General features: G+C 43.6%; 1 protein-coding gene across 2 annotated transcripts in view; it reads left to right on the top strand.

Moving 5' to 3' along the window:
* ARHGEF38 (Rho guanine nucleotide exchange factor 38) overlaps positions 1 to 25,102 on the top strand; it is a 51,303-nt gene extending 26,201 nt beyond the window's left edge. The window contains exons 6-14 of one of the 2 annotated variants that reach the window (XM_083756493.1): positions 5,213 to 5,412; positions 6,809 to 6,942; positions 10,030 to 10,134; positions 11,033 to 11,155; positions 12,183 to 12,503; positions 14,963 to 15,103; positions 18,216 to 18,414; positions 20,013 to 20,278; positions 22,098 to 25,102. In XM_083756493.1, the coding sequence (XP_083612619.1) occupies positions 5,213 to 5,412; positions 6,809 to 6,942; positions 10,030 to 10,134; positions 11,033 to 11,155; positions 12,183 to 12,503; positions 14,963 to 15,103; positions 18,216 to 18,414; positions 20,013 to 20,278; positions 22,098 to 22,283 (1,675 nt within the window). In that variant the 3' untranslated portion in view covers positions 22,284 to 25,102. Of the gene's footprint in view, positions 1 to 5,212; positions 5,413 to 6,808; positions 6,943 to 10,029; positions 10,135 to 11,032; positions 11,156 to 12,182; positions 12,504 to 14,962; positions 15,104 to 18,215; positions 18,415 to 20,012; positions 20,288 to 22,097 lie in introns of both variants that reach the window. The other variant, XM_083756492.1, reaches the window with a different exon arrangement.
* The last annotated feature ends 42 nt before the right edge of the window (positions 25,103 to 25,144 follow it).

Here is a 25,144-nt window from a genome sequence, read left to right as displayed (position 1 = left end):
TCCTCTTGCATGGGATGAGGCAGAAATAAAAAAGTTTCCTCTCCAGATAAAGATCAAGAGATTCTGAGTGAAGATTGTGGAGCTTTACACAAAAGACAAGCCATAGACACCTCAGATTAAGTACTTAATTCGTTCCGGAGGTCCGTTCTTAACCTGAAAGTGTTCTTAACCTGAAGCACCACTTTAGCTAATGGGGCCTCCTGCTGCTGCCGCGCTGCTGCACCACGATTTCTGTTCTCATCCTGAAGCAAAGTTCTTAACCCGAGGTAATATTTCTGGGTTAGCGGAGTCTCTAACCTGATGCGTATGTAAACTGAAGCGTATGTAACCTGAGGTACCACTGTAAAAGAGAGAGAAAAGCCTGTGTGTGTGTGTGTGTGTGTGTGTGTGAGAAGAGCACAGACTTGCCACAAATTGCTTGTGCCGCACTTCCACAAATTAATGTGTGTTTATCACCTTCAAAAACAGATGCCATAAACTGTGAGTTGCACATGGGATGTAAATTGGTCAATAATTCATCAGCAATTACCTTTCAGAGGCCAGTTTATGGATGACCCCGTGGTGGCTGAATAAGAGGGACCCATGAAACCTTCTGGCTTTCACAATCCAGGCACAATAACAGTCCCTGTTCTTGGAAACCCTAATGAGCACTTTAGCTTGTGGATTCCTGGCCTGGAAACACCTGCCTCCAAGACATTTCAGCTTCACAGTAACCCTTTCTCTTGCCTCTGTGCCGAGCCCCATAACTCACAGCAAAGGCAGCAGATTGGCGATTATAGCAGAATAAATACCTCTGTGAGATCTGTGAATAATTTTTTGACAGTCGCACACAGAAATAATATGTGGCCACGATGAAATCAGAATTCTTCTGAGGATAGATGTTTGCCGCTCAGTTTAAGCAGAGAGAAATATTGTACTTTCTTGCGTGGTAGCAGCTCCCCCAAGCTGTCAAGCTAAATTGCCTGGTTCTTTCTCTGCCCATATAACCGTCGCTGAGTTCAATGCAGAGCTGAATTAGCCTTTAGGCTAAGTGCGCTGTAGTGCGAGATCCCAGCTAGTGTTGTTCCCTAAACTGGGATAATGTACCAGATAACTTCTCTATGAAGAGAGAGAGAGAGACTGTGCTGTCCCATTTGCTGGACTCCTCTAAAACTATTTGCAGCTTGGAACATATTGGTTCATCACTTATCACATAACAAGGGAACAACTTCCCCAGTTGTGGGAAAGTTTAAAATACTGGTAGCCTATTTGGAATGAGAAGCAGGACGCCATAGGTAAGGAGATTCACGAATGAATGTTGCTCCTGCCTTAGTTGTTGTTGTTGTTGTTATTATTATTATTATTATTATTAACAAAATGCCCTTCATATATAAAATAGAGGAAACATCCCCAAGCAGAGACAAAGAGTCCCTCTAGATTAGCGTTCTTCAACATCAGGTCCCCAGTGTTGTTGGACTACAACGTCCATCCCTAACCAAGGGCTAGCATGGCTGAGGATAATGGGAGTTGTAGCCCAACAACATCTGAGAATGAACACTGCTGTATAGATAAACCAATTATTCATCATTCATTGTGATTTGCTTTTATAAAGCTTATGCAGTGGTTAGATTATGCCCAGTCCTTATTGAGCATTCATTTCAAATTGTTTTTGAAGTGATCATACAACAATGAGCGTTCCTCCTAAATTCCTCCTGTTTTGCTTGCAGAGTGTTTATACATTTTCCCATTAATGATTTGTTTATCTCACATATTTCAGTTGCTTTCCAAACTGCAGAAAGTCAAATTTAAAAACAACAACAACTATACTTGTTGCATTAGAACAGGGATTTCCCATCATTTTGACCTCTGGTCCTGCTAACTAGGGATGATGGGAGTTGTAGTCCAAAAAGAGCTGGAGACCCAAGTTTGGGAAACCCTGCATTAGAACAACAAGACTCCTTTAGTCCACTTTAATTGCACAGATGTAAAGTTCTCAGTTCTCAGTGGGATGCAGGTGGTGCTGTGGGTTAAATCACAGAGCCTAGAACTTGCCAATCAGAAGGTCGGCGGTTCGAATCTCTGTGACAGGGTGAGCTCCTGTTGCTCGGTCCCTGCTCCTGCCAACCTAGCAGTTCGAAAGCATGTCAAAGTACAAGTAGATAAATAGGTACCGCTTTGGCGGGAAAGTAAACGGCGTTTCCATGCGCTGCTCTGGTTCGCCAGAAGCGGCTTAGTCATGCTGGCCACATGACCCGGAAGCTGTCTGCGGACTAACGCCGGCTCCCTCGGCCAATAAAGCGAGATGAGCACCGCAACCTCAGAGTCGGCCACGACTCGACCTAATGGTCGGGGGTCCTTTTACCTTTACCTTTAAAGTTCTCAGTATGTGCTTGACTTGTTCCCGCAAAATACTTACAGCCGGGTCGGATCAATATGTTTAGAGGGCCTAAGCAAGGAAATGATCATGGTGCGCTTCCAAGATGTAATTCAAGATAAAAATAATACTAAACTGTAAAATGGAATTTTATTAGACAGGCCACCCACTTCCAATGCCAGGTGATGCTGTGCCTTGAAGGACCAGTTGTTGAGACTTCAAAGCACAGCACAGCACTATTTGAAAGCTTTTTTGCTGCTTGGAAAATGGCTTTCAAGCAGCTCTCTCCCCAACCTCCTGCTTGAGCCTCTGAAAAAATGATTCATCCTGTTGAGTTTAACCCATCGTTTGCTGACTTCTGCTAAGAATCTCCATTTTAGTATTGGGGAGCTAAAGAGGCTTAGTCCACCAAATTCAAAACTTTGCTTCCCTGCCCCAAGTCAATGTTCAAGATCAGTTCCAGTGACTGTCTTTGAGCTCACTAGTCTCTAAAACAGGATTCTTTTGGAGGAAGGCTTCGCTGTTTAAAGTGGTACAAAAGTGCTTTCAGCGTATGGCGCAGATAGGGCTTTAGGAAAAGAGGATTTCAAACGATGGCCTGATTACCTGGGTTTTTCACGAATCGAGAATATCTGTGATCATCATTCCATTTTGTGCCCCCTGTCCTCCTTTCAAGTTGCTCAGGGCGACAGAACATGAGGTTATTCCATTTTACAACTGCATCAACTTCAAGGGTTTTTTTGAAGGGGGGAGAGGGGAGAAGCTACATGTTGTTATTCAGCATATGACTTCATTTCATTGCCTGCCATCTGCAGAGGAAGTGGATTCTGTCAGAATTAAGCCAGCTGCGTTAATATGAGTGTAAAGGAGTAGCAGCGATTTGCGATGAGATCAGTGTAGCTACCTATGGTGCTAGAATTTTTTTACTAAATCCGCATGAAGACGGTGTATGGCTGAAGAAGCATCACAAATGAATTATCGGCTTAATTTTCTGCACAATGTATGTCACAAGATGCTACAGGTCTGTTTTAACTTATGCAGGGAGACTGTCTTCCCTCTCTATCTCTCCTTCCTTCCCTCTCCAGGGTTGCAGTGTAATGCAAAAACATGCATGTTAAAAACACAACAAATCTAAGGAGCGTTATCGCTGGGTAATCTGACTCGGTCAAATTAGATGGGCTGAACTGGGTAGCAATTCATGCCCCAGGGAAACATTATCTTTTCGCAAACTTCCTATCTTTCCAACACATATTGCTAGATTTTGGCATGCGGAAATGCAAGCAGAGAGCTGTTTATCACTTGGGAAGCCATCCAAAGACTAACTGTGGAAGCAAAGGCACACTTGAAATCTATCTCATGCCATTCCTGAAGCTGCTTTTAAATATTTGCATTCGTATGGGTTTTCTGAGGAAAACAACAGTAATTTCAAGTTGCTGCTGCTGCTGTTTTAAAATCAGTTGTGCTGCAGAAGCAGAACTCTATATTTGGTGCAGCATCAAGCAAGGAAGAGTAAGGTTGCTAATGCTGGATTTTATTTTTATTTTTTGAAGATCCTATCACCCAATGCCATCTTATCAAGAGGTCCTTTCCAAACGATGTAGGAATCATGCCATTGATGTTGTGGCATCAACCCTTTGGAATTCACTCCTGTTCACTATTAGACATGGCTGTCTCTGCTGTCTTTCCAGCATCTACTGAAGACCTTTTCCCAACAAGCCTAAATCTTCCCCAGCTTGCATCTTTGCTGGAATTTTAAGATTTTTTAGGTGTTTTAGATGAAGGAGAGGAAAGAATGAAACTGTTTAAAATGAAAAGATACGACAGAATGAAAGGCTTTGATGTATGCCTTAAAAACATTATACAGTCATACCTTGGTTTTGGAACAGCTTAGCTCCCGAACGCCGCAAACCCAGAAGTGACTGTTCCAGCGAGCTATTTTGGGAAGCGGGGCTTCTGATTGGCTTCAGGAGCTTCCTGAAGCCAATCAGAAGCTGCGTTTTGGTTTCCAAACATTTTGGAACGGATTCTGTTTGACTTCCAAGGTACAACTGTGTACTAATAAAGAATGAATATATCAGAAGCATATATGCTGCAAGCAAGCATTGACTTACTGGGTTGCCAAATACAGAAGCTGACCATGATGTTGCTTCTATATTAGGGTTGCCAACTTTCTAATAACACAAGGTGCATTTAATCTTGACAATATTGCCTCCCTCCTTGCCCTCTATCCCCTGCCATGCAGCAGCAAAGTGACTGACCAGAGGTCAGGCTTTGATGTGAAAATGTAATAAAAAGGTACGCTTAAAGATGTCATCTGTTTGGCAAAGTCAAACTGAGTACTTATGTAGTGGGGACAGACGATAGCCACCATAGCTTGCTGTTCACTTAAGAGGGAAGCAATCATATGATCTCACATGCAGCACCCTAAACACTGTTTTAGCACTCTAGGGTCCTGTTTCTTGAAACTTCTGTGTATACTTTTTTTTCCAGCTATCAAGAAGGCTTAAATGGCAAGTGGAAGAAAACTAAATGGTTGATTGTGACAACTAATCGTAATTTTTACAGGGGTGAAAATGCTCCTAGCATCCAGCAGCTGGAAGCATTAGCCACATCAATAAAGAATATAAAGCATTAGCTAGCAGCAGGTATACCTGCAATTAGAATGACTCATGATAACAGTTGTTTGTTTTTCCAAAGTTCATATATTCTTTCATCCACTAGATATTTTACAGTAAAGGGAATAGCTTCACCAGTTATGGATTTGTTGTGAAAGGAGCCACTACAGGGAACTAAGACCTTTCTCTCCCCCACCTTCAGGAACTCATTTGTTGACTTAGCAGGGCTTTGTTTAAATTTCAGGGGGAAACCAAATCTGCTGGACATGGGATCTCTGATGATCAAACCCATCCAACGTGTGATGAAGTATCCCTTGTTGCTATGTGAGCTCTTGAATGCAACTCCCAGGTCCCACCTGGACCACACAGCATTGCAGGGTGCCTTGGTTGCTGTGAAAGGCATGAATACAAATATAAATGAACTTAAAAGAAGAAAGGATTTAGGTAAGACAGTGTCAACAATGTGGGGTAATTGCAGGAAAAGGCTATTTCCTTCGAACCCGGCTTGAGGGCTTTTCAGAAGCATCTCATTGGCTGCTGGAGAATACATGATGCTGGACATATGGACCTTTGGCCTTATCCAGTGGGGTTCTTGTAATTTTTGGCTTGTGCTCACAAAACTACAACAAGTCTTTGCTTCAACCTATGTTTCAACTGCCTTTCCATGTCAGTTTGGGTGCATGCTCTGTGAGAAGCAGTTTGGAAGCTTCCATTTTAGTTTAACCACAGTTTAGGGTGTGTCTAAACAATAATCTGGCTAAACTCAACTATGGTTAGTAGAAACAAGGCAGCTTCATAAACCATGGTTTGAAGTTGTCTGGTTTTTCTGGGTTTGGACAACAATGCAAAGTATATTTCGGGGTGGCCAACTCCCAAGAGACTGCGATCTACTCGCAGAGTTAAAAACTGGCAGTGATCTACCCCCTTTTCGGGAGTTCAGGTCAAAGTTGTTGAGCTTCTTTTTATGGGCTGCAGGGCTAAAATGTTTAGCTTTTTTTAGGGGAGCCAAAGTTATTGGGCTTCTTTGGGGGGAGCCGGTAATCTGCTAGTGATCTACCGGTAGATCACGATCAGGATCTACCTGTTGGCCATGCCTGCTATATTTAATGAAAATAAACTTCCTAATGTGAAAGCCTCTGAACTCCATTGCATGGTGAGAGAGGAGAGGAGTAGGTCAGGATTAGCTAAGTGGGGCAGGATGTAAGTCTTATTCATGGTGTGATAAACCATAATTTATCTGAACACGGCCACTGACCGTGATAATTAAATGGGTCCGTTAAAGATGTTAGTGTGTGCCTTGCAGAATTAAACCAAAGTCCATCTTCTTCAACATTCTGTTTTTCAAGTTACCAGCTAGGTGACCCCAGATGTTTGAGAAAAACAGCATACAGTATTTGACTTACAGCCTACTAGTCTTAACTAGTGAGGGAGAAAATGAAATATTATATTTGTTTCAGGTCCACCATTGGATTCTTGCATTTGCATAAGGTGTATAAGAAAGTTGGGGCATTTTTTTCTTGTTATGTTTCAGCTTCTGTCAAGCAGATTCACTAGGGATTAAAATCGTGAAGGCATGAAAATTATTATAGCACACGGAATTATATGTTCTGCAGTAAATAGCATCAAAGGAGCTACTACAAACAACAGGAACAATTAGAGAGATGGATTTTTAAAAGCTTATATGGCCACAATGATTTTCATTATCCTTGTTATTTCCATAGGTAGTAACCTTCATCTCTCCCTGTCTTTTGTTGGTCTCTTCATGACTTTGAAGGACAGTAGGATCAGCCCCATATAAATGCAGATTTGATGTATTGATGTGGTTTTTTCCTAATTGCAGTGCTGAAGTATAAGAAAAATGATGAAGATGAATCTCTAAAAGAGAAATTTTCAAGACTAAACATTCACTCGATTAGTAAAAAATCGAAGAGAGTAACTGGCCATCTGAAAATTCTGACTGGAGGAGAACCTCAGGTATTTAGGTGTCTGGCATTTTTCTTTACAGAGTGTTTTAAAGGGTGTAAACTAGGAGTGGAGAGGTTTTTTTGCTCCATTGGCCAGACCCCTAATCAGGGTCGGTCTTGCAGATCAAATTCGACAGGCAGACAGGACTGCCCACTGGGTACTGCAGCACAAGGCTCATTGATAGCCCTGTGCTTGGCATTTTCAGAAGAAGTCCTGGGTTTCTGATGGGGCTGCTTGTCCAATGGGATAAGAAGGGGCAATGCTTGTATTGTGTCTTCTGCTGTGCAATGGGCTTGTTGATGCAGCACAGAGGTTCAGGAGTGTCCACCCATCACTGTCACCCCCTTGGAGCCAGGTAGCTGCAATCACACAGTCTTTGCAGTTGCTCATATGATGGGGTTGTCCATCATTAATAGATTTATTGTGGCAGGAAGAGGCAGGCAACATTCATTCTGGCTCTGCAGCACAGCATGGCTCCCTGTTTTGCAAAGGAATTCAGGAATCCAAATGGATATTGTATTCATGTTTCTCAAACAAGGGGCGCATTCCCCCACTGGCAACCTTCTGTGAGGCCACGTGTCAGGAGTGGGCAGGGCTGGAAGTCATAGTATGTGACACTAGAGTAAAAAATGGGCACAGCAATGGATGGAATGATTACATTGATATAGTATGCTAAGCCACACAAAGGCTAAAGGTTTCTACACACATGCAGACAAAAATCTCTCCATCCTGGCAAGTAAGAGGCATTATGATGGCTCTTGAGAAGAGTGTGGGCAATGAATGCGGCCTTATCAGCTGTGCAAACTGATGGTGGCCATTGTGAATTAAATCCTATGTTACATTTGGACCATGGAGACTAGGACCAGGGGTTTTTTCAGCCAGAACTCAGCAAAACTCTCTTCCAGCAACTCTCAGGTGGCCACCATTGCATTATAAGAGAACAGGGGAGATGTTTTCTAGAAAAATAGCACTGGCCGTTAATGTAGTTTTCCCAGTTCCCAGAGTGAGGCCTGTTTGGATGAGCCATGTGACTCTCCCACATCTTCCAAACTACACAACACACACACACACACACACACATGCAAGTTATAACTATCTGCTAGCAGCACTCGCAGCCTTCCAATGCCAGCCACCGTGAAATGTCCTTAATTGCGAAGAGAAGCTATTTTTATTCAGACAGTAAATTCTCTCTGGTTTGGTGTTCTTTTTGCAAGCACTTTTCAAACTCAAATACTGGAGAAACACTTTGAGTGGGGGGGGGGGAGATGATGCTTTTATGAATGACTGAGCATCCTTCCCCCCCCCTTTAATTAGAGGCTCAGAGCACTCACATTTCACATCTCTGACATCTGCAGCAACTCCTACTGCATTAGAAGAGAAGACCAGATTTGACACTTCCAAGGTTGTTGCCGTCATCTTCTCTCTCTCTCTCTTTTTCTCTCTTCTACACAAAGAAAGAAAACTGAAGCAAATAAAAATGCCAACCTTCTTTTACAAATCGGGGCAAGTATTGGTCAGCCTCTGAAATAATAGGAGTCTCTCTCAAACTTGGCGCAAGTATTAATTCTGCAGAAGTACAGTAATGAGCAGAGGGACAGACAAATGCACGATATAAAATGATGCATTGCTCGTATACATTTTTATGCAAGCTAAGAGAGCACCATAAAGATGAAAGTCTAGGCAAGTGTCATAAAATCAACCCCATGCTTCTCTGATATCTTGCTGACCCTACTTAACAAGCAAAAGGAAATTTCTGTCACTTCTCTTAAGCTTCCCACTCCTCCTTTTCTTTTTGCTGTTAAAACTTTTAACAGTTGCATTTGCGAACGTGTGTTTTCCAAACATGCATGAGGTTAGCAGGCGTTTATGAACTGCAGCGGGATGGCCTTGCAATCCACACTATGTTCAAAATCTTTTATCCTGTAGCGGGCGGCATGTTGGGGTTGTCGTGCTCACCTGATCTCCTGAAAGTTGAGTCACTGCTGCGTACCAGAAGAGAGAGGTGGTGGGTAGGTTGGCGTGGTGCAAATTGTACTGGCAGAGCCAATCCAATGCTGCTGCCGATACATTTGCACTGTGTCAACTTCCCTGCTGCCTCAATCCCTCTCCCTGTACCTCCTAAATAAGTAGCAGAAACACAGCTATCAGGAGGTCAGGTGTGACAACTTCATGCCACACACTATGGCTTCTATCTCATGAAAGGGGTTCACATTTCTGCATGAGTGGTCCAGAGAGAAGTTTGGCACTGCCCCAATTCTAGGGCAATGCTGTTCCCCTACTTCATATCTGCTTCACTGTCACAGTCGTAGATATTTGCATATGCATGTATGCATGCATGAGAATTTCTATTATTATTATTAAATAATAATAATAATTTATTATTTATACCCCGCCCATCTGGCTGGGTTTCCCCAGCCACTCTGGGCTGCTTCCAACAGAAGATTAAAATACAATAGTCTATTAAAAGCTTCCCTAAACAGGGCTACCTTCAGATGTCTTCTAAAAGTCTGGTAGTTGTTTTTCTGTTTGACATTGGGTGGGAGGGTGTTCCACAGGGTGGGTGCCACTACTGAAAAGGCCCTCTGCCTGGTTCCCTGTAACTTGGCTTCTCACAGCAAGGAAACTGCCAGAAGGCCCTCAACACTGGACCTCAGTGTCCGGGCAGAACGATGGGGGTGGAGACGCTCTTTCAGGTATACTGGGCCGAGGCCGTTCTGTGAATGAGCTTGTGTGAGCCTTGGACTTATGCATTCCTCCCCTCTCTGATGCAGCTGTGAGGAGGAGATTGAAAATTGACACAAAAGCTTCCAGTTAGCCATGTTTTAGCATTTCATTTGATTGAAACAAGTCAGTTACATAAGCCAAAGTCTGAAGGTGTCTTGCTAGCTAAGACTAACAATGGTTTGTCTGCATCCAGAAGAAACAAAAAACCATAGATAAAAATGACAACAGAATCGTCCAACCTCCTATTCTTGTAGCTTCAGTGGAAGGAATGCAGAAATACTTTATGCAATATCTCTGCTAGTGTTAGGGTTACTCCACCAATTACTAATGAGTGGCCTCTGCTCCTGATCTCGGTGTTGCCCTGTGTTTTAGGTGAAAGATGAAACATTTAATAAAGAGGAGAAGTTATTTAGAAGTCTGGAAAAGACGGTCAAACTCTGCGTGAAGAATATTTCGGTGTCTCTACAGCATCTGAAGGTGAGTGTTAACGCAGCACAACTAAAAAAAGAATCCATTTGCTACTTGCATGTTGCAAGCAAATATTAGCTGCTTCTGAATGAGTGTGAAACTTGAATCCACTGAATGAGACATTTTAAATCAAAAGACCAGGATGAATTCTCAAGTTGCATAATGATATGAAGGTTAGACCTCAATTAGTGTGGCTCCTGGCAAAAGCTTTTAGGGCTATATTAGTCCAAGGCATGAGTGGCTCCATGTCACTCTGTATGCTGCTTGACAACAGCTCCCATTATCACTGACTGTTGCTCGTGCTGTTTGGGGTGGATGAGAAGTGGACATCTGCAGGGGCCGCAGGTTCCTCATCCTTTGTTAAAGGCCTGGTGCAGAATAAGTTGGTGGTTTGCAGGGTGGTGTAAGCAAGGGAAAAACTGAAAACTAGGAAAATATGACAAACTAGGAAATATGACAAATCTAAACGAAAGAGATTGTAGCAGAGTCCGGTCTTTGCAGGGATAGTTTCCTGCTTGGGTAGAACTTTTCACACGAGATCCTCTGAAACGTGCTATCCATTGGTGCACCTCATTCTGTTTTAAGTGTATATCAAGTCAAACAGACTTCTAGCTTCCTTAGTGGGGATGACATCCACTGAAACACATGCTAGCACTGGAGGGGAATGTAGACTGCTTTGCACATAGGTAGGGAACCTCCAGATCTTCCTGGGCTACAATTCCCATCATCTTTGACCATTGGCCACACTGGTCAGATGGGAGTTGCAGTCCATTAATATCTGGATGGGCCACAAATTGCCCAAGCTTGACCTAGCTGTTTCAGTTCCTTCATGTGCATTCTCTTCCATTTGTGTTTACACCTGAGCACGGACATCTTTTGCCCATTTCATCGTTTTCATTATTTCCAGGAGTCTACGCTTCTAGCTGCACAGAACATAACCGAACTTCAATATTTTCTGCACGAGAAAGAAGATGAGGAAAGTGGCTCTTCAAACACCTTGATTAATGCTGAAAAGCCCAGCGAACGATATGTACGTTCTTGAAAGATATTGGTTTCAAACAAAAGATAAGGGGTAGGGAGTTTAAGGAAGTTTGTTGCTTCTGCAACAAAGCCAGCAGAAGGTGTGGGGTTTTTTTTAACCAGCTTCCTGAAGCCCTGATTTCTTGCAAATAAAAATTCTAGCCTTCCACAATGAGGAGGAAGGAAGATTTCAGCCCTAGTCAGTCATTACTGGCATGAAGGGGCAAAATGAGTAAAAAAGGGCTGCCACATGGTTCCTTCCAGCTTTCCACATTTTCAAGGAAAATGTCTGCAGCAGAAAGGCCTCTGTACTTGTGTAGGCAAGCAACACAAATCAAGAGCCAAGGGTTCTAAATTCAGGGTAAATGTGTTGATAGCCTTACAACAGTTTTTCTGGAATCACATTGCATCACAAACAGATGTTGCGTGAGTAGTTCTTGTGCTGGATCAGGGCTATACCCTGTGATTAATTCCCTCCTTAATCCTTGGGCACATATTTATTTATAGATTTCGATGCCCCTCCATTCTTTTACTCCAAAATTGGGAGGTTTACAAAAATATGGTAATTTGAAAACATAATACATAGCCAACGGAAACATTAAAATCATTATTGCACGTTACATAATTAGCATCATCATTAAAAAGTGACTTAACCCATCAGTTCCTAAAATGCATTTATTTGTCTTATTGTCCTTATATCCCACCTTTTCCTGCAAGGAGCTCCATGTACATGGTTCTGCCCATCCTCATTTAATCCCCACAATGAAAACCCTTTGAGGTAGGTTAGCCTGAGCAGCCCAAGGTTGCCCAAGAGCTTCGTGGCCGAGTGGGGATTTGAACCGTGCCCTCTTAGGTACAAGTCTGGCACTCTAATCAAACCAAAGGAATGATACCAGGTTGAGGTGAGATGTGCTTCAGAGGGAAGACCATTCTGTAGATACATAACTGGTAGAGAAGGAGAAATGTTAGCTTAAAAGGAGGAGAGGTGGGTGGTGAAGATTTATTTGTTGTCGCTTTCCCTACCTGTGCACATCTAGGCAGAGCAAGTAGAGAAGATGGTTTTGGTCCCCCTGTCAGCGTTGCAGGCCCTCTTCCCAGGCCCTCAGAAGCTTATCCAGAAGCGCTACGACAAACTACTGGATTATAATAGCTACCACCAAAAGGCAGCGGGAGAGGAGATGGATTTGGCCAGGAAAGAATACGAGGCTCTCAATGCCCAGCTGGTGGAGGAACTCCAGACGTTCAACCGGGCAGCAAAGCAAATCGTGACCAACTGCCTGTGTTGCCTCGTCACTCTCCTGCGGGGGATGATGTCATCAGCTCTGCAATCCTATTCCACAGGAGAATCCCTCACATCAGTAAGTCAGCTGTAGATATACTCATATTTAAATGATTACAATTAGGGTTGCCTGTCTGCTATGCACCTTTGAAATCTTATTTAAAAACCAAAAGCCTAGGAGAATTATATTCGACAAATACAGTGGTACTTCGGGTTACAGACACCTCGGTTTACAGACGCTTCAGGTTATAGACTCCGTTAACCCAGAAATTGTACCTCGGGTTAAGAACTTTACCTCAGGATGAGAACAGAAATTGTATGGCAGTGGCAGGGCAGCAGCGGGAGGCCCCATTAGCTAATGTAGTACCTCACGTTAAGAACAGTTTTAGGTTAAGTATGGACCTCCAGAACGAATTAAGTTCTTAACCCGAGGTACCACTGTAATATGAACTTGCGTCACGCACACCATACACTTAATGCACATTTATAGCACTTGGCTTCCCTCAAAGAATCCTGGGAACTGTAGTTTATCCCCGACAGAGCTACATTTCCCAACACCCTTAACAGGCTGCATGAAATTAGGGCAAGGGCCACCTCCAATTCTGTGGTTTTATGATGGGGTTGGCATATTTCAAAAACTTAAAATCTGGACCCAAAAGCTTTGAGCTTTTTGGGGGGCCAGAGTTGTTGATTTTTTAAATTTATTTTTTTAGGAAAATCATCAAAAAAATCAACGCTTCAGATATGGGCTGTCATACGCCTGGGTTTCCCCAGACATTTTTGCCGCTTTTTGAACATTTTTGACGGACAAATCTCAGCTATGTCCGGACATATGGCAGCCCTATTTTATGAGCCAGTTCACCCATAACACCAAGCCAAGCCATGGTTTAGTGTGAACGTGCAGATGTGTGGGATCCTGGAGAGAATATTGTGACTGCTTTGCTCCTCTGGTCCTGCTGCTGCTGCTGCTGCTGCTGTGAACCAAGGCACAGTTTGGTTTAGTGCTATGTTCAAACCCAGGCTTGTGGTTTATCTCTCTCCAGATGAACAACCAGCTTGCTTTTTTCCATGGCTTACCACTTGGGATTTGAAGTTGTCTGATCTGGATGATACCAGAGCAAAAAATCACCGTGGTTTAGGGTATCTCTATCCAGAATTAATCCTGGATATAGTACAGCTGCAGTCCGATGCTCAATGATTTGGAATTAAGCCCTGTTGAGATCAATTAAACAGATATGGGGCTGGGCTGCCTGGGTTATTAAATGATTGTGTGCTTGGACAGTTTTGCCTTCCCCGCTGTCCCAGAAAATGACATGCTTCTTAGCATATTATTTGGTTTCCTGTAGTGCGGTTCTGCCAGTGTGTGAAGGGTGCCCTCTAGTGTTCTTTGGTTCAACCAGGTTTTGTGCCACCTGGTTGGATGTTCTTTCCCTTTAATTGACTCAGCATTGTTGCTAGGTAATAAGTGCTTTTCAATGTGTATGTATTAAAATGAGTTTAATATATGCAACTGAGCAGCGGTGGGAAGCGTAGTTCTCTTCTCATGTCCAGTGGCATGTTGGAAGGAAAATGAAAACAGCAAAGGAAATATTTGTTTGGGTGGGAGAGAGTGTCCTAGTGGATACCGCTACTCCTCAAACACACGCATGGAAGATAATGAGGGTGCGGGAATGTCACACTAAACTGTAGTTTAGTTTAATGAGCATAATATCTCTCCTGATTCGCACCCTCCCTCCCTCCCCTCTCTCATTCTCTAGCATGGCTGCAAGGAGGAGTTTAGAGGATTCTGCTTCCACTTGTGATTAACCACAGTTTGTTGTGTCAGTCAGTCTTGGGAAACTCAGGTTAATTTTAACATCTACAAGTTTCCAAAAAGCCAGCTGCACAGTTCTGGGTTTGTGTAACGTATCAGGCTATGGTTAAAAGCAAAAATGAAAGCTGCCAAACCCCCATTAGCTATAGGGGAGAGGGAAGCATGGAAGCTTTTGAGGTGGGCTTATTCATATCTTGCTGAACTAGGGAAGGGGAACCTATGGCCCTCCAGATGTAATTGGAGTCCAACCCCTTATCATTCCCATGCTGGGCCAAGGCCAATGGGAATTGGAGGCCAATGGCTTAAGGGATAGCTAGATACATAATAAAGGATATCATCTAGACTAGGATAGTTTTTTTTACCCATGGGAGAAGATAGCTCAGTTGGTAATCTCAGAGTGATTGGTTCATGCCCCATGTTGGGCAAAAAAATCCTTCATTGCAGGGTGTTGGACTAGACAGTCTTCTTGGTCCCTTCCAACTCTACAATTCTATGATTCTATGTGTTGTTTGCATCAAAAATTCAGCACTGTGTCTGCAGAAAGTCAAGGGGTACAACAGGAAAGGCTTCCCCTGATGAGCTTCTGCCAGAAGCCCCACCACAGGAAAAAGCAGTGATGCTGTTCTAAGGCTGCCAAATCAGAACCAGCATTATGTATATATACTCCCCGATCCATCACAGCTTGTGACTAATCATGTAAACTTGAACCTCTTTTGGACTTACAGCTGTCGTCTCCAAGCATCAGCGAAGTTCAGCACCAGGTGCTCGAAGACATACACAGTCTGAATTTTGTCAAAGAAAACAACAGCATAAATTTCATTGAGAGAAAGCTGAGCTTTGAAAAAAAGAAGCCAACCCCTCTCCAGGTTTGTAGCATACATTTGACAGGAGTCCCCGTTGCAAGTTTGGGTACTAGGAAAAGCAAAATGCTGGGCGGAGAAGTAAATATATAGAAACCACATTTTTATTGCAAATTGAATCTACTGAAAGCTAAATGTATTTAGCTTCCCTTCCAACCCTATTCCTTCACCCATGCACTGTTAAGGCCCCAATCCTACTATGCATTTTTACCTGGGAGTAAGTCCCGTTTGAGTTGTTACAAACTACTGCTGTGTCAGCAGCAGTAGTTGACTGGGCTGCATGTCAGTTTCAACTGTTTTAACTTTCTGTGGGTTGTTCTACTGTCTACTTTCAATACATGAATATGTACACTTTATCTGTTAAATCAGCAGTCATTTGCTTTGGGAAGAAAAGACTAATCTTGCTTATAAACTTGAGATATGAGTCTTGGCTTATGCACGGCAGGAATGGGAAAGTTGTGGTCTTTCAGACAATGTTGGACTCCTATTTCCATCAGTGCTGGACAACATGTCCAATGGCAACAGATGATGGGAGTTGTAGTCCAAAGATATGGGCAAGGGCATGGATTCTCCATTCCTGATGTATAGAGTCAAGAGCTCAAAAGGACCTGGCTTGTGGTTAAGGATTTGCACCTAGTGCTCATTGAAATCTGTGGGACTTGAAATCCATCATGACTAACGTGTCCCATTGATTTAAATGTTCATCTTAGTCTGGATCCAAAGTTTTGTTGAGTTTTAACAGGACTTAACTTCCAGGAGGTATGCATAGAAGTAAAGGGCAGGACTAACAAAGGGCTAACAAAGCCCTGCACAGGGTATTCTGCTTGCACAACAAATAACAACGTGTGGGAATTGTTGTTGTGTTGCTGCTGTTGGGACCCATCGGTCTCAAGAGACAATGGAGTGTGCCTTCAGGGGGAAGTCAAATTGCTGTGCCAGCAGCACCAAAGTGACCTCCCTGGGGAGCAAGCAGGTCCTGGGCTGCCCAGACAACAAGACCCTTCTCTCAGCCTCTCTGATGTGGTCCAAAGGAAAGCAGAGAAATACAGCTTGGGGGAGTAGCTGGCAGTAATCAGGGGAAAGGGACGAGGATCAGGAGTTCATCCCTCTTTTCTGAAGGATCATGCTCCCAATCTGAATTGGTTTTCTCTCTGTTATTAATATTTGGCAGTGGGCAGAAATGCATGGGATCTCTCTTATTGCACCTAGCCTGATCCAGAACTCCAAAAAAGTGTGCCTAGCAATGCGCTCCTCTGAAAGCAAACGCCACCCTGTGCCATTCCTCTCCAAATCACGCTTGACATTTCATTCCACAGCCCTTGGCAATGCCATTGTCATAAGCTCCTCTTCGATTTGTGCATATTCAGTCCGCAGACACATTTCCCACTAAACATCTGTATAGCAATTCTAATCTTCCGATGTATTTTTTTTTTATTACACAGGAAACCTTTAAATGCCTTTCATAGTGATGGCAGGTGATTTTATTATTATTATTATTATTTTAAAAAAGAAGTGCTCGGATTTAGACGTGTCTAGTGCACAATGTCGCCAAGAGCTGTGTAGAAGTCCTGCTTGTCCTCTATTGGTAACTTCCCATTCCATATCTAAAACAGCATAATCCGTGGATTACGGGTTTCTCAAGCCTTGTGATGTTACACGTCCCTGTCACTTTTGTGCGGGGTGACTTCAAAATGCTTCCCGTTAATTGACACCGACACTGATAAGTGCATTAAGACGGGAGGCGAAGGCAAATTTCCTCTACATGACTATTCATAGAGGACTAATCTTACAGCCGTCAAAGTAAAACGCACAGGTACCTCAGACTATCTGCCATGTACAATAAGCTGCAGCAATTTATACACAGCTTTACCCTGTGTATTTAATGCCTTGGCACTGCAATCTGCCCAATAGTTCATGGTTAACAATGAGCCCAGCAGCTGATTTCCACAAAAACCCTACTTACACAAGCAGTTTACTCACATAGGCATTGTTAGATCGGGCCCGTCTTCTACGAAATGACAAATCACTGTGTGCGAGCTGTTATTTTCCCAGGTCAGTGGAAATGAGCGTGAAACTAGGCATGATGTTAAAGTGTACTTAAAAAATATATATTGAATAGCATTCTTTGGAGGGAGCTGATAACTAGCGGGGGTTAGAGCAGGTGAGGAAGGGAAGTTTAACCCTTTCTTGCCGTGCTACCAATGGAGGGTTTCAGCCCTGTGAAAATAGCTTCAAATGAGTGTTTTTTGTCAGGACTTTAAGAAAGAGCCAAACCATCTTCTACATGTACTGCATCCTTTTTTTAATTATCAACACATCCAGTGGCCACTATCTCATTTTTTAAAGAAGCATTAAATACAAAGGGGCATTGAATGCTGTAAGTGGTTTGGCCATGGCTCTGTATTGAAATAAGCAAGAGTATTCCAATAGGCAACATCCTAGATTTAGACATGGGTTACCAGGATTCAAATACCTATTCAGCTACTGAATTTAGATACTTACGGTAAAGGTAAAGGTAAAGGGACCCCTGACCATTAGGTCCAGTCGTGGCCGACTCTGGGGTTGTGGCACTCATCTCACTTTATTGGCTGAGGGAGCCGGTGTACAGCTTCCGGGTCATGTGACCAGCATGACTAAGCCGCTTCTGGCGAACAAGAGCAGCACACGGAAACGCCGTTTACCTTCCCGCTAGAAGCACCCACTTTGAGGTGCTTTCAAACTGCTAGGTTGGCAGGAGCAGGGATTGAGCAACGGGAGCTCACCCCGTTGTGGGAATTCGAACCGCCCACCTTCTGATCGGCAAGTCCTAGGCTCTGTGGTTTAACCCACAGCTCCACCCGCATCCCTAGATACTTACGGACTCACTGTTAAAACTGTGTTTTTGGAAGACAGTCTTACTGGGCTACGAGTGATCGCCAAAGAAGAAGAAGAAGAGATACTGAATAATACTGACTTGCCTTTAGAGTGTGATGGGGATTGATTGGGAAAGTGAATGAGACAGAGATTGTCATATATGGTGGAGAAAACAGCAACAGGAATGTTGATATACCCTGAATATGCTTTCCTATGGCATTGCAGTTGAAAGTATTTCTCAAGCTGGGTTTTGTTTTGTTTCCAGCCTGAATTTCCACGGCAGACTGAGAGCCACAGGTCTGTGATACTCTCCACATACAACTCAGACTTGCTGTACCAAGCCAAGCGCAAATGCAACGCCACTCAGGAGTTTGATATTGATCTCTACGAAGGAGAATTGGTAGCTGTCGTGGAACGAAAGGATCCTTTCGGAAGTACTGGCAGATGGCTTGTCGACACTGGAAGTAAGTCCTCAGGCACATTCATCACAATATTGGATGTCCTTTGGCTGTGATGGTTATCAAATATGGACGCAACAGCCCTGTGATCTCAGCTTCCACATTGTGCCACAGTGACTTCTCACAGAGGTTGTGAGTAGTATTCTAGCCTGCCCTGTGAGCAGGTCATGGCTCACATCACAAGTACCTAACCTAGCATGAGTGACATTATCCTGAGTAAAGATTTGGCGCTGCTGGTGCAAAACAGCAACTCCCAACATGATGGAATTTACAAAAACACATAAGCTGTTCTTAATTTATATTCTATCTTGCTTGTACTGGGTTTCTGAATTGCAAAATTCTAGTCTTTAACTTGCAATATATATATTAAGGAAGTTTGTGTGTGTGTGTGTATTTATATATATATATTGCTTCATGTTTTAAATAAAATCTTTACAACATCCTAAAAATATCCCAGACTGAAGTCAAATACAAAAGAAAAAAGAAAATTAAAACGCACATTTTATAGTAGCACAGATAACATAACTAAATAAGTTATCTAAGATATCCTCTTAAACATCAAGCTAAAACAACTGACGTATTGGGCGCCATAACAACTACTAGCAGATCCAAAATACAAAAATACAACAGACACAACCAGCGTCACCCACCAAGTAGGCAAACATGAATTTATAGGTAGCAATTATTCCTACCTTGGCAGCTATCTCTCCTACTTACATGGAATAAGGCGTCACCCACAATATTTCCTCCTTCACTCCCAAAGGCTAAAGCAACAAAAAAAGGGCACTCTTGCCCTCTTCATGACCCCAAAGGGCCAAACCCCTTTTTTGTTACCCCTTCTGTGTCACCCAGCCCAGAGTGGCCTACCACACCACAACAACACTAGTTGTAAGACTAGGGACTGCCCAGCCTCACTGGGGGAATTATGGACCAGACTAGGTATATAATAATTAATAATAATAATTTTTTATTTATACCCCGCCCTCCCCAGCCAAGGCTGGGCTCAGAGCAGCTTACAAACAATAATAAAAACAATAAGAATGATTACAACTTAAAAACAAAAATAAAATACAACATTAAAATAATGGAACATTAAAATATTAAAATGTAGCCTCATCGCAGGAGGAGAAAGAAAAGAAAAAAGAAAGAGAGGGAGGGAGGGAATCAAATTGGCTCCAAGCCAAAGGCCAGGCGGAACAACTCTGTCTTACAGGCCCTGCGGAAAGAAATCAGATCCTGCAGGGCCCTGGTCTCATGAGGCAGAGCGTTCCACCAGGCCGGAGCCAGAGTTGAAAAGGCCCTGGCTCTGGTTGAAGCCAATCTAACTTCCTTAGGGCCCGGGACCACTAGGGTGTTGCTATTTATGGACCTTGAGGCTCTCCGTGGGGCAGACCGGGAGAGGCGGTCCTGGAGGTACGAGGGTCCTAGGCCGTGAAGGGCTTATATGAGAGAACATGGTGGGTAACAGGAACCAAGTGGTCTCCCCACTGCTTCCATACGCCTTATTGGCGGCAAGCCTTTCCTTGCTTTTTATGAAGGGCAGAAGGACTGGGGAGCAGGGAAGCACATCCTAATTTCTTTAAATTTTCCTCCTCCCTCCCTAGTTTCGAAAGGATACGTTTACTCCTCCTTCCTGAAGCCCTACAATCCAGCAAAGGCACAAAAGGAGGCTTCAGATGCCAGTTTCTGTGACGGCGACTTTGATAACATCAGCCTTTTTGTCTCCGTGAGGCAAGTGGATGACGGCAGCACAAAACCCGCAGGGCAGCACAAGAGAAGCGGAAGCAGCTCTTCCTACAATAGCCTGTGTGAAAAGGCAGCTATTAACGGGACAGAGGTGGATTGCTTCTACGGAGTGGACGACCAAGATGTAAGCATCGTGAGTTCACCTTCATTCCCCTCCTCCTTGTAGCTGCTTGCTCACCTGTTCTCTCCAGGTGTGTGAGCAGCAAGGAGGAGGCACACAAATGAGTAGTGGCAAGGAGGTGGGCCCACTCAGAGAATCTTCAGAAGGGGTGTGATTTGGTGGAAGAGCATCCATCTCATATGCAGAAAGTCTGAGGTTCAATCCCTGGCATTGCCAGGTCAGACTGGAGGAAGCCCTATCTAAAACCAGAGAGAGCAGCTGCCAGTGTGAATAATGCTAAGCTAGGCAGGGTAAGTCAGTTTGCCCTACTTAGCCCAGACACCTGTCCAAAAGTCATAGTATTACAGCATCATAGATTCCAACCACCTGCAATGCAGGAATGTCAACTAAAGCATCCGTAACAGATGGCCACCCAACCTCTGCTTAAAAGCCTCCAAAGAAGGAAAGTCAACAACCTCCTGAGGGAGACCATTCCACTGTCAAACAGCTCTTACTGTCAGAAAGTTTTTTTTTTTTCCTGTTGTCCCTTGCTGTGATGAGAGGAAGAGCATGTCAAAGGAAGCTTTAGATTTGAAGAAGACTATGTCAAACTTAGAGGGATGCGAGTGGCTTTGTGGGTTAAACCACAGAGCCTAGGACTTGCTGATCAGCAGGTTGGTGGTTCAAATCCCCGCGGCGGAGTGAGCTCCCGTTGCTCGGTCCCAGCTTCAGCCAACGTAGCAGTTCAAAAGCACCAAGTGCAAATAGATAAATAGTAGATAAATAGGTACCACTCCAGCGGGAAAGGTAAACGGCATTTCCGTGTGCTGCTCTGGTTCGCCAGAAGCGGCTTAGTCATGCTGGCCACATGACCCAGAAGCTGTATGCTGGCTCCCTCGGTCAATAAAGCAAGATGAGTGCCGCAACCCCAGAGTTGATCACAACTGGACCTAATGGTCAGGGGTCCCTTTACCTTTACTTATGTCAAACTTAGCAGCAGCCCATAGGAAATGTTCTAAAGTTGTGAAGTGGTGCTTCTGGAAACTGTGAGGCCCTGTCATGCTGCCCAGTGTCTGAACTAGGAACTCTGAGGCTGCCCACCTGGATTCGAGAATCATGGGACTGAGGATCATCTAGTGCAACCCACTGCACTGCAGGAATATACAGCTGTCCCATATGGGGGGTCAAACCTGCAACTTTGGCATCACCTTCTAGCCAACTGAGTTATCCAGCTGATAGCATAGCACAGGTGCCACCCTGGTCTCCTTTGGGAGGATGGACAGGCTAGAAATGTAATCAGCAAATAAGAAAAATAAGAAGTTCCCTCTTGCCTGCTGTTTGCCTTTCTGCATCAAGTGTATCCAGTGGAGTGCCCTCCAGATGTTGGCCATTCTGCCTGGGGTTGATGGGACATCCGATATTTGTAATTTGGCAACATCTGGATGACATCACATTGGCTGTCCCTGGTTTGCAAACTTGTGTGTGTTTATAGAAGGAGTGCTGCATATCATCATAGCACGTAAGAGTTGCTTATATCCCAGGTTTGTGACAGGAGACATTACCAGCCATACCTGTGAACCTTCTGCATGACTAGCAAATGCTCTCCCACTGACCTGCCATCTTTCCCATTGGTGGTGTATACATACCATACCTTTAAAGCACATGGCTTTCCTCAAAGGATCCTGAGAACTGCAGTCCAACCCTCACAGCACCCCTAATAAATGACAGTCCCTGAGAATCTTTGGGGGGCGCTATGTGCTTTTAATGTGTGTATGTAGCCATCGTATTCTGAAAGAGCAGCTAGGACAGAAAAGACATTTTCTCTTTTGTTTCTTCCTCTCAGACATTTTATGCGGTTCATGCATTTCAAGCAAGGAGCCACCAGGAGCTCAGCCTTCAGGAGTACCAGCGAGTTCGGATCCTTCGTTTTTCCGACCTGAGCGGCAATAAGGAATGGTGGCTAGCGGAAGCGAAAGGACAAAAGGGATACGTGCCAGCAAATTACCTTGGGAAGATGACTTACGCGTAAACATCGGAAACACTTACGACACCTCATTCTCTGAAACGTCAGAGGCAAAAGTCTTCCGTTTTGCTCTGGTCTGCTCAAAAGTTCATTGGTAAATCAAGAGCTGAAGAACTTATGAAGGAGGTATTTAAAACAAAGAAAAAACTGTTGTCCTGAATTGCTTGCATTCTTTCACTTTGCCACACTGCTTTTGTTGGAATCTCCCCTGGTGTATGGAGAGCCAGTGTGGCATCGGGGTTAGAATGTCTGACTAGGACCTGGAGAGACCAGGGTTGAAATTCCCCAGTTGGCCATGAAGCTCATTGAGTGTCCTTGGGCCAGTCTCTGCCTTTCAGCCAAATCTACCTCGAAGGGTTGTTGTGCATCAGGGCTGTGTCAGGTGTGCATGCAGGAGCCAGGCCCTGTGACCGATAGGACTTTGCAGGACTGGGGCCTTCCTAAGTTTGTTCTGAAGAGGCAAGGCATGGCCTCACACCGTGGGACTTACCTTTGAGTAGACATGCCTAGGATTTTCTGTACAGCTGGAAATCTAAACACACTTAATGGCGGGAGTAAGCGCCATTGAATGTAGACGTGCTTCTAAGTAAATGTGCTCAGGATTGGGCTATAAACATCCCTAGTGCCTAATGTGCCTGCAACAGGGCAGAGGATAAGTATTCCAGACATTTAGTGCATGGCACCAATTTGATTGCCTTGTGATAAAAGAAGGAATGCATTGGGCCCCTAAAAGAGTTTTAGATTTGGGCTTTTTTAAAAAAAATTTTTTTACTAAGTCTCTGTTGTCTCTTAACACACAGAAGGCTGTCCCGGGGAAAGCCTATCATGCATTTAAGCATTTGCAGTTTCTGTAATAAACAGAATGCTCACACCAATGTTTTTGCAGTGACAGTGAAATTCAGCAGACTAGAAAACAAACATGGCTTTCTAAATAATGCTACCTGTCTTTCAAATTGAGAAATGGGGGTGGAATGAAGTATCTGCTTGATGCTGTCCTGCTTTTCTGTATCTTAATGGGGATTATGAAGCTTAAAAGACCTATGTGGTTGAGTTGACTACCCCTATCTGTTGCACTCTTTTGTTTATATACCAAATGGTTCGTAATGAAGAAAGCATTCCTTTGCTGAAAGGCTCCCTGCACTGTTTATGGTATGCTTTACATTTCAAAATGGGATGAAGCAGTTTTCCCTTCCTCCAGCAGTAGCTGAACGGTGTGCAAAGGGCTGAACTCACACACTGATGAAGCTTCGGAGGCCAAGAAGAAACAGTTGGGCCGACAATTTGATATTATTTTTATTGTATTTATCTGCGGGGGTTTTTGAGACCCTGAAAGGGTATAATGTTATCTGTGACAAAGAGTTATTTTCAGGATTTCATTTTTGAGGTGTTGAAATATGATATTTAAAGTCTCTAGTTACCAGGCACTTGTCGTGTTAAAAATGTTTCGCTCAAGCCAGAAATAAAGATCCACAAGCCATTTGATGTGCCTTTACCTACTAGGTGTCAGATTAAGGAGGAATGAAGGACAGTTGTTTCAGCTAGATTTGTTAAAGATGCATAAGGAATTCTATTCCAACTCAATTTCATTTAAGTAGAATCCTAATGAGTTGGTTGCCAACCATTGACAATGGAGTCTAGAATGTGTTTGTTTCAAGTATTCACTCTTATGGTGGGCTTGCATGAAACATATCATATAGTATACCTAGTTGAACGTATTTATTTTCTTATAAAAGCAGATGAATTCAGCAAATAACTCCAGCTGATTCAGCGTGTAGACTCTTTGGGGATTGCTGTGCTATAAGCCAGGGGTTGGCAAAGTTTACCTTGCCTGGGCCGGTTCACTGCCGTGGAGCCCCCTCCGTGGGCCAGATTGTGGGCGCGCGATTTCCGTCATCTGCGCAGACGCAATTTCCGGCGCTGCAGAAACAAGTCCCCGCACTGTGCTGGTTTAGTGCAGAGCGCGGGAACTCGCTGAGCGGGAGGCTCAGTTCGGGGGCAGCTTGTGGGCCTGTAAAACGACTCCTGTGGGCAGCTTGTGCCCCATGGGTCTTAGGATGCCGACCCCTGCTAAGCAGTAGTATAAAGACAAATTCTGTTACACATTGTTTCATCACCATAGCAAATTACATACGGAAGTTTGCCTTTCTATGTAATTTGAATGCAGAGGAGCTGTCTGAGTCTGGATCTGGCAACCCTAATAGCATCAACAGCCTAAATAACTGGGATCATGGTAGGAACACAATTTGTCAATCTGAACTGTGGTCATATCTGAAGTGTATCTGTATTTTAGTTTATTCTGGAGGATCAAGAATCAAATTAACTGAACAATTGGGAGCCTCATTCAGCTGAATAGGAGCCAAGATAAAGCAAAAAAATAAAAATAATCCTGCAGTTGAAAGGTCCTTGTGCAGCAATTGCTCATGGAATGCTTTGTGTGAAGCATTATTCATTTCAATCAGAGCTGATTGCCATCAAAATATTGTTATGGATATTCACGCCTCTTTGGTAAACCAATGTCTGCATATACACCTTCTTATTCTGATGGCACACAAAGAATCTAGGCCAAACACTATCTGTACTTATTCCTTTCACGAATGTTTATATTACCATCTTTTTGTGATCTCAATTATAATCCTAAAGAATGCCTTTGCATTCAAAAGTGTTCATCAAAACACAAATGGAAAGCTTAGCTCCTTCTACAGCAAATATTATTGGGACAAAGCCTGTATGACTAGAGATTTATTACTGTGAATTTAAACTACAGCAATGTCCGTGACTCAGAGTAATACGGTATTTGCTTTTAATAAAATGTATTTTTACAAATATTTGTTGTCTAAATACTTGCTGTGCTGTGATTATCTTAGGTG

This window comes from Podarcis gaigeae (assembly GCF_964106915.1).
Source record: "Podarcis gaigeae genome assembly, chromosome: 9".
NCBI lineage: Eukaryota > Metazoa > Chordata > Lepidosauria > Squamata > Lacertidae > Podarcis > Podarcis gaigeae.
This window is presented reverse-complemented; position numbering and strand designations above follow the sequence as displayed.